Source organism: Hypomesus transpacificus, unplaced genomic scaffold (assembly GCF_021917145.1).
Source record: "Hypomesus transpacificus isolate Combined female unplaced genomic scaffold, fHypTra1 scaffold_139, whole genome shotgun sequence".
NCBI lineage: Eukaryota > Metazoa > Chordata > Actinopteri > Osmeriformes > Osmeridae > Hypomesus > Hypomesus transpacificus.
In genome coordinates this window covers 457835-473275 of record NW_025813713.1, presented here as the reverse complement: position 1 = coordinate 473275, position 15441 = coordinate 457835, and the positions used below count along the sequence as shown (strand labels likewise).

The 15441-nt window shown below is 48.8% G+C and overlaps 3 protein-coding genes across 4 annotated transcripts; 1 reads left to right on the top strand and 2 right to left on the bottom strand.

The window, feature by feature from the left end:
* Positions 1 to 128: 128 nt before the first annotated feature.
* orc1 (origin recognition complex, subunit 1) lies at positions 129 to 14525 on the bottom strand. Of its 2 annotated transcripts, none has more exons than XM_047051148.1 (18): positions 14096 to 14525; positions 6736 to 6843; positions 6479 to 6606; positions 6184 to 6356; positions 5519 to 5939; positions 5072 to 5318; positions 4308 to 4373; positions 4085 to 4192; positions 3745 to 3982; positions 3537 to 3652; positions 3232 to 3333; positions 2642 to 2813; positions 2382 to 2489; positions 2117 to 2266; positions 1333 to 1452; positions 917 to 1086; positions 591 to 678; positions 129 to 458 (listed from the first exon to the last, which is right to left on the bottom strand). In XM_047051148.1, exons 2-18 carry the CDS (start codon positions 6831 to 6833, stop codon positions 264 to 266), a joined length of 2700 nt encoding a protein of 899 aa, XP_046907104.1. In that variant the 5' UTR covers positions 6834 to 6843; positions 14096 to 14525; the 3' UTR covers positions 129 to 263. The 2 variants fall into 2 exon arrangements, with proteins under 2 accessions (XP_046907104.1, XP_046907103.1); XM_047051147.1 differs by lacking the exon at positions 14096 to 14525 and adding an exon at positions 7081 to 7276.
* Positions 7351 to 10217, top strand: prpf38a (pre-mRNA processing factor 38A). The gene is made up of 10 exons (XM_047051152.1): positions 7351 to 7560; positions 7808 to 7967; positions 8107 to 8228; positions 8532 to 8617; positions 8836 to 8946; positions 9082 to 9188; positions 9289 to 9315; positions 9510 to 9601; positions 9746 to 9794; positions 9910 to 10217. The coding sequence occupies exons 1-10, from the start codon at positions 7431 to 7433 to the stop codon at positions 9953 to 9955; spliced, it is 930 nt and encodes a 309-aa protein (XP_046907108.1). The 5' UTR covers positions 7351 to 7430; the 3' UTR covers positions 9956 to 10217.
* LOC124488513 (interferon-induced protein with tetratricopeptide repeats 1B-like) lies at positions 10395 to 13059 on the bottom strand. Its single transcript, XM_047051151.1, has 2 exons — positions 12134 to 13059; positions 10395 to 11852 (listed from the first exon to the last, which is right to left on the bottom strand). The coding sequence occupies exons 1-2, from the start codon at positions 12136 to 12138 to the stop codon at positions 10616 to 10618; spliced, it is 1242 nt and encodes a 413-aa protein (XP_046907107.1). The 5' UTR covers positions 12139 to 13059; the 3' UTR covers positions 10395 to 10615.
* Positions 14526 to 15441: the final 916 nt, after the last annotated feature.

The window sequence follows — 15441 nt, the reverse complement described above, 5'->3', positions numbered from 1 at the left end:
AATGAATTGCAAAGATTAAACAAATCTGAATACCTGAAACATGATCTGTTGAATTACTACATTGATGGAAGATTTGAAAAGTTATGAGTGCTCAGGTTTCCTGTTCAAATTAAAATGTCTTAAACGGGAGATTATTTAAAACTATAATAGAGCTTCTTTAAAATGGTTCTACCTGTGCAGCACCAGGCTCCTCCCCCCACACACACAGACTCTTTCTCTCTCTCACACACCCACAACAGTCTCACTCCCCCCCGCCCCCCCCCTCAGTCAGCCTTGAGGGCGTAGAGCACGTCGTCCTGGCTGACGTTGAGCCGGACGCGCTGCAGGACATCCAGACGGCTGGGTTCCAGCAGGAGCAGACGGCAGGCTCCCAGACGGCGGCACGCGGCCAGGCCCTCAGACACACTGACCGGCTGGAGACCCTCCATCCGGCACAGAGCCTGGTGCTGCACAAACACCTGGGGAGGGAGGGAGGGAGTGGAAGGAGTTCAGGGAGAAAGTGTACAGCGGTACAGCTAAACTAGAGAAGACTGCCACAGACACTCGTCAAGTAAACAACATCTGAAGTAGAGCAGACTAGGATCCCCTACCTGCTGAAAGGTAGCCTCTTCCAAACCCAGCCTGCGGAACTCAGCAATGATCGCTCTCAGGAAGAGCTGTTCCTGAACCGACGCACACCTGCAATGCCAAACAGAACCGTCAGTCCACAACACAACCTTCTAGAAACCTCCAGAGAAACGCTGCCAACATAGGGTCGTATTTCACAGGGCTAAAAGGCTTTCTCAAGGCAGTGCCTGGCACCCGAGCAGGAGAGACGCAGGCAAACTGGATCATTATTTCATCTCCTGAACCCCAGATTCAAATTCTCCGGCTCACACTGAGTGACAGCTCTACGGACCAATGGGAGACCTCACACCTGATGGCTGTGACGTAAGCAGACGAGAACATCTCGTCTAGAGTCTCCATCACATGACTCATGGCCACCAATCCCGCGGGGCCGTCGCTGGGGGCCGAGTGTTCACAGATCTCGGTGGCGCGGCGGCAGATGTCCAAGCAGCGCCGGGCGTCTCCGGACAGTGCTGCCACCTGCAGGACGGGAGGGGAACAGCCGTCAGACCTACTAGGACAACAGCCCTGGCACGCTGCCTAATCCTGTCTCTACACACACAGGTGGTTAAGAACAGCAGGGAAAGCAGTGGGAGGCAGTATGGAGTGTATGTTCACACGCTGACTTGACCGACTTTATTGTCCCTATGTGGAAACTGTGGTGAGGCATGGTGAGGCGTTTGACCCCCCCCTCTCCCCCCCCCCCCCCCCCCCCCTAAGTCTTACCTTCCTGGAGACCAGCTGGAGGGCATCCTCTTGGAACGCTCTCACCTTGTTCAGCCTGGACGTGATGATCTGCTGCAGCTGCTTGTAGCTGTACGGCTGGAAGGACATGCGGGTCAGGCCCTGGAAAGAGGGAGAGGGGAGAGAGAGAGACAGGAGGGGAGAGAGAGAGACAGGGAGAGAGACAGGAGGGGAGAGAGAGAGGGGGAGAGAGAGGGAGACAGGAGGGGACAGAGAGAGACAGGAGGGGAGAGAGAGAGAGAGAGAGAGACAGGAGGGAGAGAGAGAGACAGGAGGGGACAGAGAGAGAGGGAGAGAGACAGGAGGGGAGAGAGAGGGAGAGAGACAAGAGGGGAGAGAGAGAAAGGGAGAGAGACAGGAGGGGAGAGAGAGAGGGAGAGAGAGAGAGAGAGAGAGAGAGAGAGAGAGAGAGAGAGAGAGAGAGAGAGAGAGAGAGGAGAGAGAGACAGGAGGGGAGGGAGAGAGACAGGAGGGGAGAGAGAGAGGGAGAGAGACAGGAGGGGAGAGAGAGAGAGGGAGAGAGAGAGAGACAGGAGGGAGAGAGGGAGAGCGTGTATTCATCTTAGTGGTGTCCTTGTAAGTGATACGCAACTGTGATTATCCAGAACCAGGTGACCAAGTTCAGCCCTCTGAATCAATCCACTGACACATTGGCACACACATACACACCAAGGGTTGCCTTTGTATAAGAGTGGAACATGAAAGTGCAGAGCATCTGGTTGTGCCAACACACTGCTGCCCCCTTGTGGCTGGGAGGAGAGCTCACCAGTCTACTGGCCACTCTGTTGATCATGATCCTCTCAGGGAGGTCCATGGTGTTGGCAATGGTCAGCACAACCAATCGAGCGTGGCGCCTGGTTGGCCAATCAAACAGGTTGTACATGACATTCTGCTTCCTGGTCCACAGGAGATCCAGCTGAGATGTGGAGCAGGGGAACACGTTGGAAATTAAAATTATTTTTATTGACTTCATATCCATTGTTATATGGTACTACATTGCGATACATGGTTCATGGGCAGGGGCCTATTACCTCATCCACCAATAGCACGGTGGTCTCCTTCTTGGGGGCGGGGTTACTGAACCTCTTCTCCAATAGGGAGGCAGCGTGGTCGGCGGTGGCCTTCTGGCCGGTCAGTTCCTGGAGGAGGAGAGGAGGTTGTGGTCAGGCATGCAGAGCGCCCCACTGCACCATGTGGAGGGCAGTCTTACCCTGCCTGCTGGGGGGGGCACCAGCCTGCTGTGTCTGCACACAGGTGTGAGGTGGAGGGGTCACTGTGTGTGTGTGTGTACCTGCAGGATCTGTACGTAGGCTTGGTGAGGGTCGGTCATCTTCATGCCGTTGATCTCTACGAAGCGGAAGGCGGGGATGTCGTCCGTGTGGGCGGCGTGCTGCAGACAGCGCACCACCTCGTGCACCGTGGCCGTCTTCCCCGTACCGGGAACCCCAGAGATGTACATGCACCTACGGGCCGCAGAGCACACACACTCAGACCTGAGGGGCCTCAGAGCACACACACTCAGACCTGAGGGGCTTCAGAGCACACACACTCAGACCTGAGGGGCCTCAGAGCACACACACTCAGACCTGAGGGGCCTCAGAGCACACACACTCAGACCTGAGGGGCCTCAGAGCACACACACTCAGACCTGAGGGGCCTCAGAGCACACACACTCAGACCTGAGGGGCCTCAGAGCACACACACTCAGACCTGAGGGGCCTCAGAGCACACACACTCAGTCCTCAGGGACGCATTCTGCTGCTGTACCGACGGACGCTGGATCGTTCCATGGGAAAGCAGCTTTGCACAACCTGCTCATAGTGGTTTCTGGGTTGTTGTGTGTTTGGAACCCAGACTCCTGTGGTCCTCCCTGCAGCTTACCCTCCAGTGCCATCCATGATCTTGCTCTCCACAAAGCTGTAGATGTCCTGGAACTCCTGCTCTCGACAGGGGAGGGACTCTGGCACGGACGACACATGGAGCCTACACACACACACACACACACACTTACAACAAAGCTGTATTTTGTCTCTGAAATAAAGGTGCCCCCCATCTTCCGATCTGATAAAGTCTTTCTACACATACAAATGTACTGTATGTCTTCAATAGGTCATAACACTGAATCGATAGGAGCCAGTTCATAGCTAAATCCCCATTAAAGTTTTCAATCTGAGTGACTCTCTCACCGTGCTCTGGCTTCCTCTAGAACATTCCCAGGCAGCTGAGCAGGAAGGGTCCGGCTGGGGATACTGGGCGTGGCGTGGCGTGGCGTGCGTGGCGTGCGTGGTGTACCAGGGGTGCTCTGGAGAGGAACACGACATTCCATGACTGACCAGACTTCCAAGCGTGTGGAAAGTGTCAATATTCATCAGGCATCTCCCAGGACTAACGTACCTTTTTACTGGGGGTCTTGCGTGGGGTCCTAGCTGGAGCCCGGCTCCTCTGGGTGGAGCGGGGGGTCCGAGATCCCACCACACGCTTGCTCTTCCTCACCAAGATCTCTTCGTCGCTTTCCTCCTCCTGCTCCTCATCATCGCTGCTGCTCTGCAGAGCCTTCTTCGAGGGCAGGAAGCAGTCATCGTCCCCGTCGTCGCCATCCGAGGTCATATCCTGTTCGTTAGTCAACAGATTCCTGAAACAAGATGAAAACATATTTCCATCAGATGGGATAATCAGATGAATAAGATTAGAAAAGAACAGCTCTACGGGTCACCGTGGTGATGCTCCTACTCACAGCTGTCTCCGGATTCGCGAGGACACCAGTAGGGCAGACTTCCTCTTGGAGCGAGGCGTCATGGCAACCGGGCTGGCCAGGGGGGAGTCCTCCATTTCCACTTCCTCCCTGAGAGCAGAGGACCACAATGAGCACGCAGCGACATGGAGGTTCACCAGTACCTAACACCGATAGGCTGAAAGATAGCGGCTGAACTGGCCGACAGTGTGGTTGAGGTACTCACAGAACGGCCAGAGCCCGCTCCCTGGTCGACCTGGAGGCGTCCCTCCTCCTGGAAGGGGTGGTAGCTCTGAAAGGAGATGGACCACACGAGGTCAAACACTTTACATCATCAAGAGGTCAAAAGAAATTCCACGTTTTATTGGATTATGAGTCTTAACACAATACATTATTAATCCCTTTTCACATATGATGTAACTCAGTTTTGCTCGCCTCTAGTGATGCGAGTGTGGGTCACACAGTGTGCTCCATTCAAAACACCTGAATAGTTTCCTTGTCATCTTTCTTGTCACGATAATATCAAAGTCAAAGGGGGGCAGCAAGATCCCAAACAAGCCTCCACCATGTGCTCCCTGCCTCCACCCCCCAGGGGCCCACAGCCAGCACCACACCCGTGATCCAGTCACTCTGATCAGAGGGGCTGGACTCACTTCCGCCCCCCAGCGATGGGGATCCTTCTGGGGGTGGCCCGTCTAACCCGGGGGGTCAGGCATGTAGCCGACCCCTCAAAGACCTCCTCCTCCTCCTCCTCAGACAGAAGGCCGACACCCAGGCAGTCCCTGGTGAGGGAGCGGGGAGGCCCCCTGGTTACACAGCCTCAAACACTTGAAAAGGAGAACAGCTGGCAAGGTGGAAGACCTTCAAACATCCTACTGATCTCCGCGTCGGGCACAATAACATAATCATTTCACCATACTTCAGATCAATGTTCCTGACCAGAGATGTAAACAGCAGATGAAGTGTGGTGCAGGAAGCCCCCAGGCCTACCTGTCTGAGTCCTGTTCCCCCAGAGCGACAGGGGACAGCCTCTCCAGACTCACTGAGGCCTTCAGAGGGGTGGTGTCCTGACAGCCAGGGCCCGGGCCAGCAGCCTTTCTGGGACAGAGGCTGTAGGACGGAGCCATGGTGCTGGCGGGGGATGAGGACAGCTTCTGGGCCAGCAGGATCTCACTCTCCAGCTCCTCTCCCAGGTACTTCCCCAGCACGTCTTCTGTGGTGAGGGTTGCCTCTGGATCTGAGGATGACACCGTGCAGCACATGCCAAACACATATTCAACGACACGCTAGCTAGATACATTCACATACACAACTGATGAGGGGGGAAAAAACCTTGGATTTTGAACGCTCTTTTCCTAAACAGTGAAAAAGAAATCTATTACGACAACTACAAATCTATATGTATGAAGTCAGGTTTCCTGGTGTGACGACACTCACTGTTGAGCTGTAGCTTCTTGCGCACACCGGGCGTTCCAGAGACGCTACCTCTCCGCCGGGCACTGAGGCTCTTTGAGGCTGACAGCTTGGACGTCGAGTGGACAGACTCGGCCTCGACGAAACCCCGTTTGCCCGTGCTCGCGCCCCCGGCTCTACGCATCACCGCGGGGTCTGGCGTGGGCAGCGCCCGCCGCTCCGACCCACGGGACGCCGGCGTGGCCGCGTGCGGGGGGGACGGGGGGGAGGGCGGCAGGGACGGCTTGCGGCGCGGTGGGGGAGATGATGGGGGCGACGGTGGGCCGTCCTGCATCAGTGCAGGGTCCAGGACCTTGAAGGTTTTGGTGTCCCAGGAGAGCTTGACGTAGAGACTGTCCTTGGCTTGGGACTGTGGGAAGGGAGCGTCTGGGAGGAGGTGTTTAACCTGAGGACAAAGCCCAGGCTCTTATGAGGGCGTGGGATTCCTAAAGACTCTGACCCAAACGTGAGGAAAGCTCTTAAAGTCAGTTTACACTGCTTATCTACCGTGGCTCAGCCCTTTAACTGAGTCAAGCAATCCATGACAAAAGTCAAGTACCCAAAAATTATGTTTACAGACGAATGATTATGAAAGCGGACATTTTAAGTGTTTAACAAAGTAGGTGTTTCCCAGGTGAATCGTCACTCACCTGCACAGTGCTGAGAATAGACTCGGCGTTGATCTCGTTGTCACATGCGCGAGTTAGGTAGTAGAAAACCTCCTGTGGGTGGGGGTCTCTCCCCATCTGCTTCATCTTGTTTGAAGGCACCTCAGAGACACGCACAAACCACTGCACCAAAGCTTTCTTCTGTTTCTGACTCTCTGGGAAACACAAAAGAACCGCGCAGGCTTAATACAAATTCTATAAGTGGTTGACGAGTGCAGGTTGACAGTTGGAGAATTAAAAAGTGAACTGACAGAAACGGAGAGATCGTGGGACTCACCGTCTCCGAAAAGCTTCGTGACTTTGGCCACATACGGGTTGTCCTCGTCCTCTCCCTCGATGAGGATATACTGACCGGTGTTTATGACCGTGGAACCAGACAGTCCCTCGACACGAATGTCCAAAGAGCTTCAAAGAAACAAGTAGATATCCATTAGAAGTCGCTCTGGATAAGGGTGTCTGCTAAATGACTAAATGTAGAAGTCAGTAATGTAACCATCCATTTTATTGGTGGAATATTGAATTTAGAAAACATACTCATAACTGAATGTCTTGAGTTTCCTGTCAAAGCTTATAGGGGTTCCTCTCCATTTATAGACTCGCCTCACTCGCAGTCTTGTAAAGTAGCGGGCCATACTTTCAGAGCTGTAACGAAAAGTTTGACGTTGGCTGAGCCAGTTAAGTAAATATGACACTGACTTGTTAGCCAACTACGGCTAGCCAGATTCCTAGATACGTGTTCATCCACCACAAGATAGTTTGCTTGGCAACTATCTGCAGTAGCTCGACTAACAAAACCAAATCATACATTTACAATAAGTGTGGCTATATTTCGTGTAAATATTTGCCACTTTCTGATTGAAAAGAAACTTGTCTACTCACAATAAGGCACGACTATTAAGTCTTCACAGTCCAGCCAGTCGATCGGTATGAATCAAACAAGCTAGTTTATTCAATTTGAGCAGATTAAAATACTAATCTAAAAGGCGACGACAATATGTATTTAATAATCTAAATATCGCGAAATTATGTCCCTGTTCTAAGAATACCTCCTGTGTTGGTTGAATGGGCTGGCAAGTAGTTTCGCGCGAATCTTGCGTTATTTTACGTCATTGAAGTACCAGCCAATCACAGCAGCAGACATTTGCACCGGAAGCGACTTACCCTGACTCGGGAGATTTTAGCTGGTTTCGAAGCCAACACACTTTTATTTTGTATCTTGATTTCATAAAATGGCTAATAGAACTGTTAAAGATGCAAACAGTATTCATGGAACAAATCCACAGTATCTGGTAGAGAAAATTATAAGAACTCGAATATATGAATCTAAATATTGGAAGGAAGAATGCTTTGGACTTACGGGTAAGAAACTGCTTGCGTACATCTACCAGCTAGCTCTAGCTACTTAGCCAAGGAGTAGGCAACTTGTGTGATAACGAATCAATGGTTTTATCACGGTTGGCTAGCTGGCTAGAATGGCTACGGCACTAGCAAGCTCAAAAGTATCTATTTTCTTTTCACGTGTGCACAGCCTTCAATGTGAAATATCTTAATGATGGCATTTTTTTTTACTTTGCCAATCTCTTTTCCGACTGTTCTTGCAACACAGCTGAGCTCGTTGTTGATAAAGCCATGGAGCTGAAGTTCGTCGGTGGAGTGTACGGAGGAAATATCAAACCAACACCGTTCTTGTGTCTTACGCTCAAAATGCTGCAGATTCAACCAGAAAAAGACATCATCGTAGAATTCATCAAAAACGAGGATTTCAAGTAAGTTAGCAACGGCTAATGAAATCCCCAAACCTTTGAGATACAGGGGTTGCACAACGAACACTTCGTTCGTGTAATTATTTATGCCATCAGAGTACACATACAACGCTGTTTCAAACGTTGTCATTTTTTGTACAAGGTATGTCCGTTTGCTTGGAGCTATGTACATGAGGTTGACCGGCACATCAGTTGACTGCTACAAGTACCTGGAACCACTGTACAACGACTACAGGAAGATCAAAAGTCAAAACCGGAATGGAGGTAAAGACAATGTATTTCAAGATTATGTATTCATACATTCTAAACCTCTCTGCGGTAACAATATGCGATGCCAACTCTGCACAGGCTAAGCAACAGATTATGGAAGCAAAACAGTGACATCATGTTTTGAATTTTAAAAGGCACTGAATACTTAATATTTAAACACCACCAAATTTGGTGGTTTTCAATTCACCTCTTTAAAATTGAAATGTGAATTTCAATGTAAAAATAAAATCGGATCCCAAAAATCAAATATACATGAATCATGTTGTTGGAATAATTGTAACTGTTGTTTTGTTTCAGAATTTGAGCTGATGCATGTTGATGAGTTTATCGATGAGCTTCTCCATGCTGAGAGAATGTGTGACATCATCCTTCCGAGGCTACAGGCAAGTCAGACCCACGTTTTATCATTTGTTTCACAGACACAGTGCTGGTGTGTGTGTAAGGCTGTGTTCGCTTCATTAATCATTCGCTTCGCATTTGTTGAGAACACAACATAAAAGCTGTAATCACGTCGCCCAATCTTGACCCAACTCCGGCCCTCTGACCTACGAGCGTGACAACTAACCAGCTGGCAAAAATCTAATGTGTGTGTTTGTAACAGAAGAGGCAGGTTCTGGAGGAGGCTGAGCTGTTAGACACACGCATCAGTGCCCTGGAGGAAGACTTGGACGAGGTGGAGACCAGCGAAGAGGAAGACGAGGAGGAGGAAAAGGTGATTAGGGGGTTTGGGAAACATGCCGCAGTAGACGGCACAGTGGCTCTCTGATGTGGGGGAGGAGGTTTGGGAAACTGAACCGTCAAGGTACTGAGCGTGTGTTTGTCCGGTACACCGTCCGTCCCCCTACAGCCAGAGAGAGCTCAGACCCCGGAGCCGCACAGGCGCAGTTACCGTGACAACGACAGACCGCGCCGCTCTCCTTCTCCTCGCTACAGGCGCAGTCGTTCGCCCCGAAGGTAAACACCTGGCCTCTCTCACATCCATCCTAGTCAACTGTCGAGATTGTTAATCTTGTCTGTGGCGCTAATCGTCGTGTTTTTTTGTGCTTTTGAACAGGAGGAGCAGATCTCCTAAGAGACGAAGGTATGTTTTATTTCCTGCCTGGATTTCCTCGTATTCTGTCCTTGTTGAAACTCCGGTCAACGATAAATTTTGCGCAGAAAGCTAGGCTAACTCGCAGAACAAAAGCATTGCAAAGTTAGGTTTTGTTATTGACTTGTCTTTTTACGTTTCTGGCTAACGGGCTTTCTAAATGTGTATCGTTGCGTTTGTGACAGCCCGTCCCCCAGGCGAGAGCGTCACCGCAGTAAAAGCCCCCGTCGCCATCGCACCAGGTCCAGGGAGCGACGCCACCGGTCCAAGTCCCCAGGTAACTTAGCAACCGATGCCATAGCGACCTGTGACCTGCCACACGGCATTCTAAGGAAATGTGATCCCTTGTTTGTCTCGTCTCTTTTGTGTACCAAATGCGTTCACCTTAAGCTGACTTGGAACTCTTTCTGTTTTGCACCAGGCCATCACAGAAGTCACAGGCATCGCAGCCACTCCAAATCCCCAGAAAGGTAAGAGTTTTAAAGACTGCATGTCGAAAATTGCTGCCTCAATAGTTTTATAGCTTTCATTTCTATGTGTTGGTGAATGACATAATATCACAGAGATGTTTTTCTTTTGTCCAAGGAGTTCCAAAAAGAGAAACAAGAAGAGCCGGAGAGGAAATGAGTGATTGGTTTAGTTTTGTAGCCCTGGATTTTTTGAAAGTGTTTTTTTTTTTTTTTTACCTCTACAAACCTGGTTGTGTCATGTATGTCTTAAGCTAAGTTAATTGTTTTATTTTTCAATTTGTTGGTTATTTTAGAACCATCCATCCAATAAATATTGCTGAAAAAAAACTGTCATTCAGCTCCATATTGTCTACCACGGTACTCCAATTAAAGCATTTAGAAGACTAGTGGAGGTTAAGAGGTTGCCATGGACACTAAATTCTGGACCTACACTTCTACAGTATGAGCATTGCCATGTTTTGTTTGGTGGAGTTAAACATGTAACTGGTATGAATGTTGGCACTAAGGTTTGTCAATATCACATTTATACAAATAAAGAAACCCCGCCCCATTGTAAATAATTAGAACACGTCATTATTGGTCTCAGTTATGTTTTTAATCATCAGAAATACACAAACTTTTTAAAAATTTTATAATAATGAATAATAATGAAAAAAATCACATGTCAAATGAAACATGTCTGAATAGTGGTCTTGAAAATGATTGTAGGTAAGCACACTTCTAAGACCTCCTTCTCATCCCTCACATCGTGGTTGAATTTTCCTCCAAAAAATCTTGTATTTCTGCACACCTGTAGTTTAGTCCTCGTTCCACAATTCGACTCAAAATTCGACACTCTTGCTCTGATATTTGCTTTTCTTTCGTATTTCTACAACCTTCTTGTGATGATCTATAGATCTGTCTCGCCAGTCTTGGTCACGGACATGATAATTTAGGTGCTGGGCATACTTGTAGTGCAGCATCTGTAACTCAGCAGGCCCTAGGTCACGTCTGTCCAGTAACTCCTCGTATATCTCATCAGCTCCATCACGTCCTGACTTAGCATAGATAGATGCAAGGTCCAACTTTGCCTCCACACAGGATTCTGGGTAAAGAGCGATCACTTCCTGGAACAGACTGATGCTTCTGTCGATGACACTCGGTGTACAAGGGACGCCTTCCTGTGAAAAGATTTTCCACTTGTAAAGGTTTGCAAGCTTGGCTTTCAAGTTGCGATCATCTGGATATATGTTTAAAGCCTCCTGTACCAGGTCCAAAGCTTCGTCCTGTGTTAAGTACTTTTTGTAGACTTCGAGTAAGGGTCCAAGACCACTGTTAGCACCGCAGGGCTTACTCAAAATCTTCTCAGCTAGCGCTCGTATCTCATCCTGGTCGATTGTCTGACTCTCAGCCAGTCTTTGTAAGTAAATGCCAGCAAGGAATGTATCCTCCTGATCAACTTCCTTAGCCCTTTTAAGTCTCTTCAAATTCTCAGACTTCTTCTCTGGAGTGCACCTGTCGTGAACCAGGTTGAGGGCTAAAACGTGGCTTGTCTGCCATTCCTTTCTATCAGGTTCCATTGCAATTGCCTTCTGGAAGCATTTTATTACCGTTGCCATTTTGTCCTGGCCAAACCACATGATAGTCCAGGCTTTCTCTGCGTACACCTCAGGGTGCAGTGGATCCTCCTGGGACGGAGGGGGGTGATCCCTCATCACAGCCTCCACCATCTCCAGGTAGTCCTGACTCTCCCTCATGTTGTTCAGATGGAAGTTCATCCAGGCCAGGTTTCCATAGTTGACCAACAGCCATGGACCCTCTTCTGAGACCGTGTTGTTGATTTGGAGAAAGGCCTCCCCTGCCTTTCTGAGATACTGGACGGCAGAATCATTACTTTTCTGTCTGTAGTGTATGAAACCCAGGAGGTTGTAGAGGTGACCCAGCCAGGTGTACCCCTCGTCAGTCTTGATGTCTTCCAGGTGATCTCTGAGCCAACACAGTTTTGACAGGCTGCAGGTTATTCCCCACGTGAAGTGGCATTCCAGCTTTTCCAGTTTTTCCAAGGTTGTCTCAGGAGTGCTGGTTGGAAAGACAATTTAGAAATATTAACATACTGTAGTCTACATTTTTTTGTGTGTTTTACAGATTGTGACAAAGTGAACTATCTTAAAGAATATGTTATGAATGTCAACTGATTTGTAAGTGTTTTTAGTATTGTAAAGGTCTGTTTTTATTCTGTTTATTTTGACTTATTCTACTGCCCAGATTGACAAGGACACTCCTATAAAAGAGATCCCAGAGAGGTCCTTCTGGTTAAATAAAGGTTATAATAATTAGCAATAGTAGTGAAACGTACTTACCTCATAGTTAGGCAGTTGTCTGTTTCGATATCTTACTGGTGTTAGAAGGTCTGACTGAGTTTCATTGAATGCACGGCTTTATATGTTGATGGAGATGTCATCAACCAGGAATGCAGTCAGAGTTTAGACTTTGTTTTTTGACCATCCCCAATCCCAACCCTTTCTTGAGTATAGAAACAGAAAGAAGTCTTCCCACCTCGGTTTCGTTTTCCCTGTCTTGTGTGTGGCTTGTAATAGAGCTACCATAGCTGCCCGCTAAACACTGACAGGATTAGGAAAAAACTAAACATGGGGAGCAGAGCACGGACATTCACGTCATCGTCTACCAAGCCACCGTAAGCCGCCTCACAGAAACACTTAACCAAAACTTTAAATGTCAACCCTGGTGATACACCCCTACACGTTCAACATGAGCCATGCCCAACAACCTTTGTGTTATGTGGGTATGGGTATGGAGCAGAGTGGTTTCGACCACGTTTGTGTTGTGTGGGTATGGAGCAGAGTGGTTTCGACCACGTTTGTGTTGTGTGGGTATGGAGCAGAGTGGTTTCGTAGATACTCTCCTGCTCTGGTCTCTTGTCAGTTTGGTTGTTGTCGTCGTAGGGACACGTGATGGCCAAGAGGATCTTCGACACGTACTCTCCTCACGAGGACGAAGCCATGATCCTGTTCCTCAACATGGTGACCAGAGGCAGGGTTCTCATCTTCACCATCGAGGTCTGTCTCCTAGCAACCCATCGTCTGTCTCCTAGCAACCCATCTCCAGAAGACCTCACATGTCCACCCATCATCAAGCACAACCTCATTTGTTGTTAAAAGTGTTTTCTTTTTGAAGCGCACGACAGTTGGCTGGACACAAGTGTGTGTGTGTTCAGGTCAGGTGTGTGTGTGTTCACGTCAGGTGTATTCAGGTCAGGTGTGTGTGTATTCAGGTCAGGTGTGTTCAGGTCAGGTGTGTGTTCAGGTCAGGTGTGTGTGTGTTCAGGTCAGGTATGTGTGTGTGTTCAGGTCAGGTGTGTGTGTGTTCAGGTCAGGTGTGTGTGTGTGTTCAGGTCAGGTGTGTGTGTGTTCAGGTCAGGTGTGTGTTCAGGTCAGGTGTGTTCAGGTCAGGTGTGTTCAGGTCAGGTGTGTGTGTTCAGGTCAGGTGTGTGTGTTCAGGTCAGGTGTGTGTGTGTGTTCAGGTCAGGTGTGTGTGTGTTCAGGTCAGGTGTGTGTGTGTTCAGGTCAGGTGTGTTTGTTCAGGTCAGGTGTGTGTGTGTGTTCAGGTCAGGTGTGTGTGTGTTCAGGTCAGGTGTGTGTGTGTTCAGGTCAGGTGTGTTCAGGTCAGGTGTGTTCAGGTCAGGTGTGTGTTCAGGTCAGGTGTGTGTGTTCAGGTCAGGTGTGTGTGTTCAGGTCAGGTGTGTGTGTGTTCAGGTCAGGTGTGTGTGTGTGTTCAGGTCAGGTGTGTTCTAGTCAGGTGTATTCAGGTCAGGTGTGTTCTGGTCAGGTGTGTGTGTGTTCAGGTCAGGTGTGTTCTGGTCGTGTGTGTTCTGGTCAGGTGTGTGTGTGTTCAGGTCAGGTGTGTGTGTGTTCAGGTCAGGTGTGTGTGTGTTCAGGTCAGGTGTGTGTGTGTTCAGGTCAGGTGTGTGTGTGTTCAGGTCAGGTGTGTGTGTGTTCAGGTCAGGTGTGTGTTCAGGTCAGGTGTGTGTGTGTTCAGGTCAGGTGTGTGTGTGTTCAGGTCAGGTGTGTGTGTGTTCAGGTCAGGTGTGTGTGTGTTCAGGTCAGGTGTATGGTGAGAAGCAAGTCTCCTGCTCTGTCCACATGGGGAGACCCTGTGCTGCTGAAGACTGAGGTGCAGCTAACCGCCTCTGAAGGTACCTGACATGCTCAACATTCACATGTTATTCAGCAGACGCTTTCATTTTCAAATAGTTGAAACAGAAAGTATTGGGGAACCAAGGCTCAGAAGTGCATTGTACTTACAGCGTTCCAGTGGTTAGTCATAGACCAGTTGTCTTCGTTTCCTGTATTTCTTGTTAGTCAACGTGTACAGCTGATCAGTCTTTCTGCTCAATGAAACAAACATACCAGAGGGATGAGGTGTTCATTGTTGCCTAGTAACTAATCGCTCCACCCCTCCACACTGGTGTATCGATGCCCTCTTTGTTTAAACTGGGTCTCTTAGCCTATAGCTATTAAAAGTAGTGTTTGGTGTCATACATGTGCCCATTTGTTTATATTAGGTTAAGTTTATACATTTATCATTTTGGTTGTTTGTTTCCATGAAACCAAGCATGATGAGACACAGCAAATCAAATACATTCATAAAAGATGTATTCAATACAATATGTACAATAGAAAGCTAAGGAGCTAACTCGTATTGGGGGGGAGCGTTATCATTTGGGGGATGTACTCATATTAGGGGGTGTGAACTGCATTTCAGGGCCACCGTACTACATTCACTTACAATATCCAAAGCGCACAATACTCCATTGTTTTTTACACTGAGTGCCTCCACAATGGCCACGCATCCGGGTTACCGGCCAGAACGTGACGTCGTTTAAAATCCTCTAGATCGCGCAGGGTCTCTTTTTATACCTCGACAAAGCTGGCCGTAAAAGTATACTAGGAGAAACAATGTTTGGTATCCATTACCTCTACTCTACAGTGAGATCTGTATGGCTCTGAAAATAACCTAATAGTTTATATTCATCTGAGAAACCATCCAACCTCCCAGCCCTGCTGTTAGAGACTCTTGGCAGCATCATCGGAGCAATCGTGATGCCAGTAGAGATGTCAATGCACTGGGATAGAGAGGGTTAAAGTAATCATTAGAACAGTAATTTAGCTTGTGTTGGTATAGCTATCTTCATGCGGATTTATGTTAAAATACCAGGTTCTGGAGCTCCATTCACACCTGGTTGCCTTACATTTAGTCATTTATCTTATCGAGAGCGACTTGCAGTAAAGTACAGGGACATTCCCCGAGGAAAGTAGGGTAAACGCCGCTCAGCCACCTGACCCCCGCCTTCAGTCCCACGGTTGTTGGCCAGGAACTCCAATATGATTTTGTCCTCTTGAGGTGTGTAGCTCAGGTCGAATCTCCACACCCATCTTTGGAAAAGGTAGCCTATATGAAGCCTCAAGCCACGCCGGGTCCAGCTGTGTCCAATTAGCTCTGACGAGCCACCAACACCGCGCCCACCAGTGCTGGGCAACATGGTCGCACAGGAAAGGGCCGTCACACTGCGGCAGGAAGGTGCAAATAATACACATACGGATCTTAAATTAATAAGCTGTGCCCTAACAAGGGTCTCTCAATTACCAGT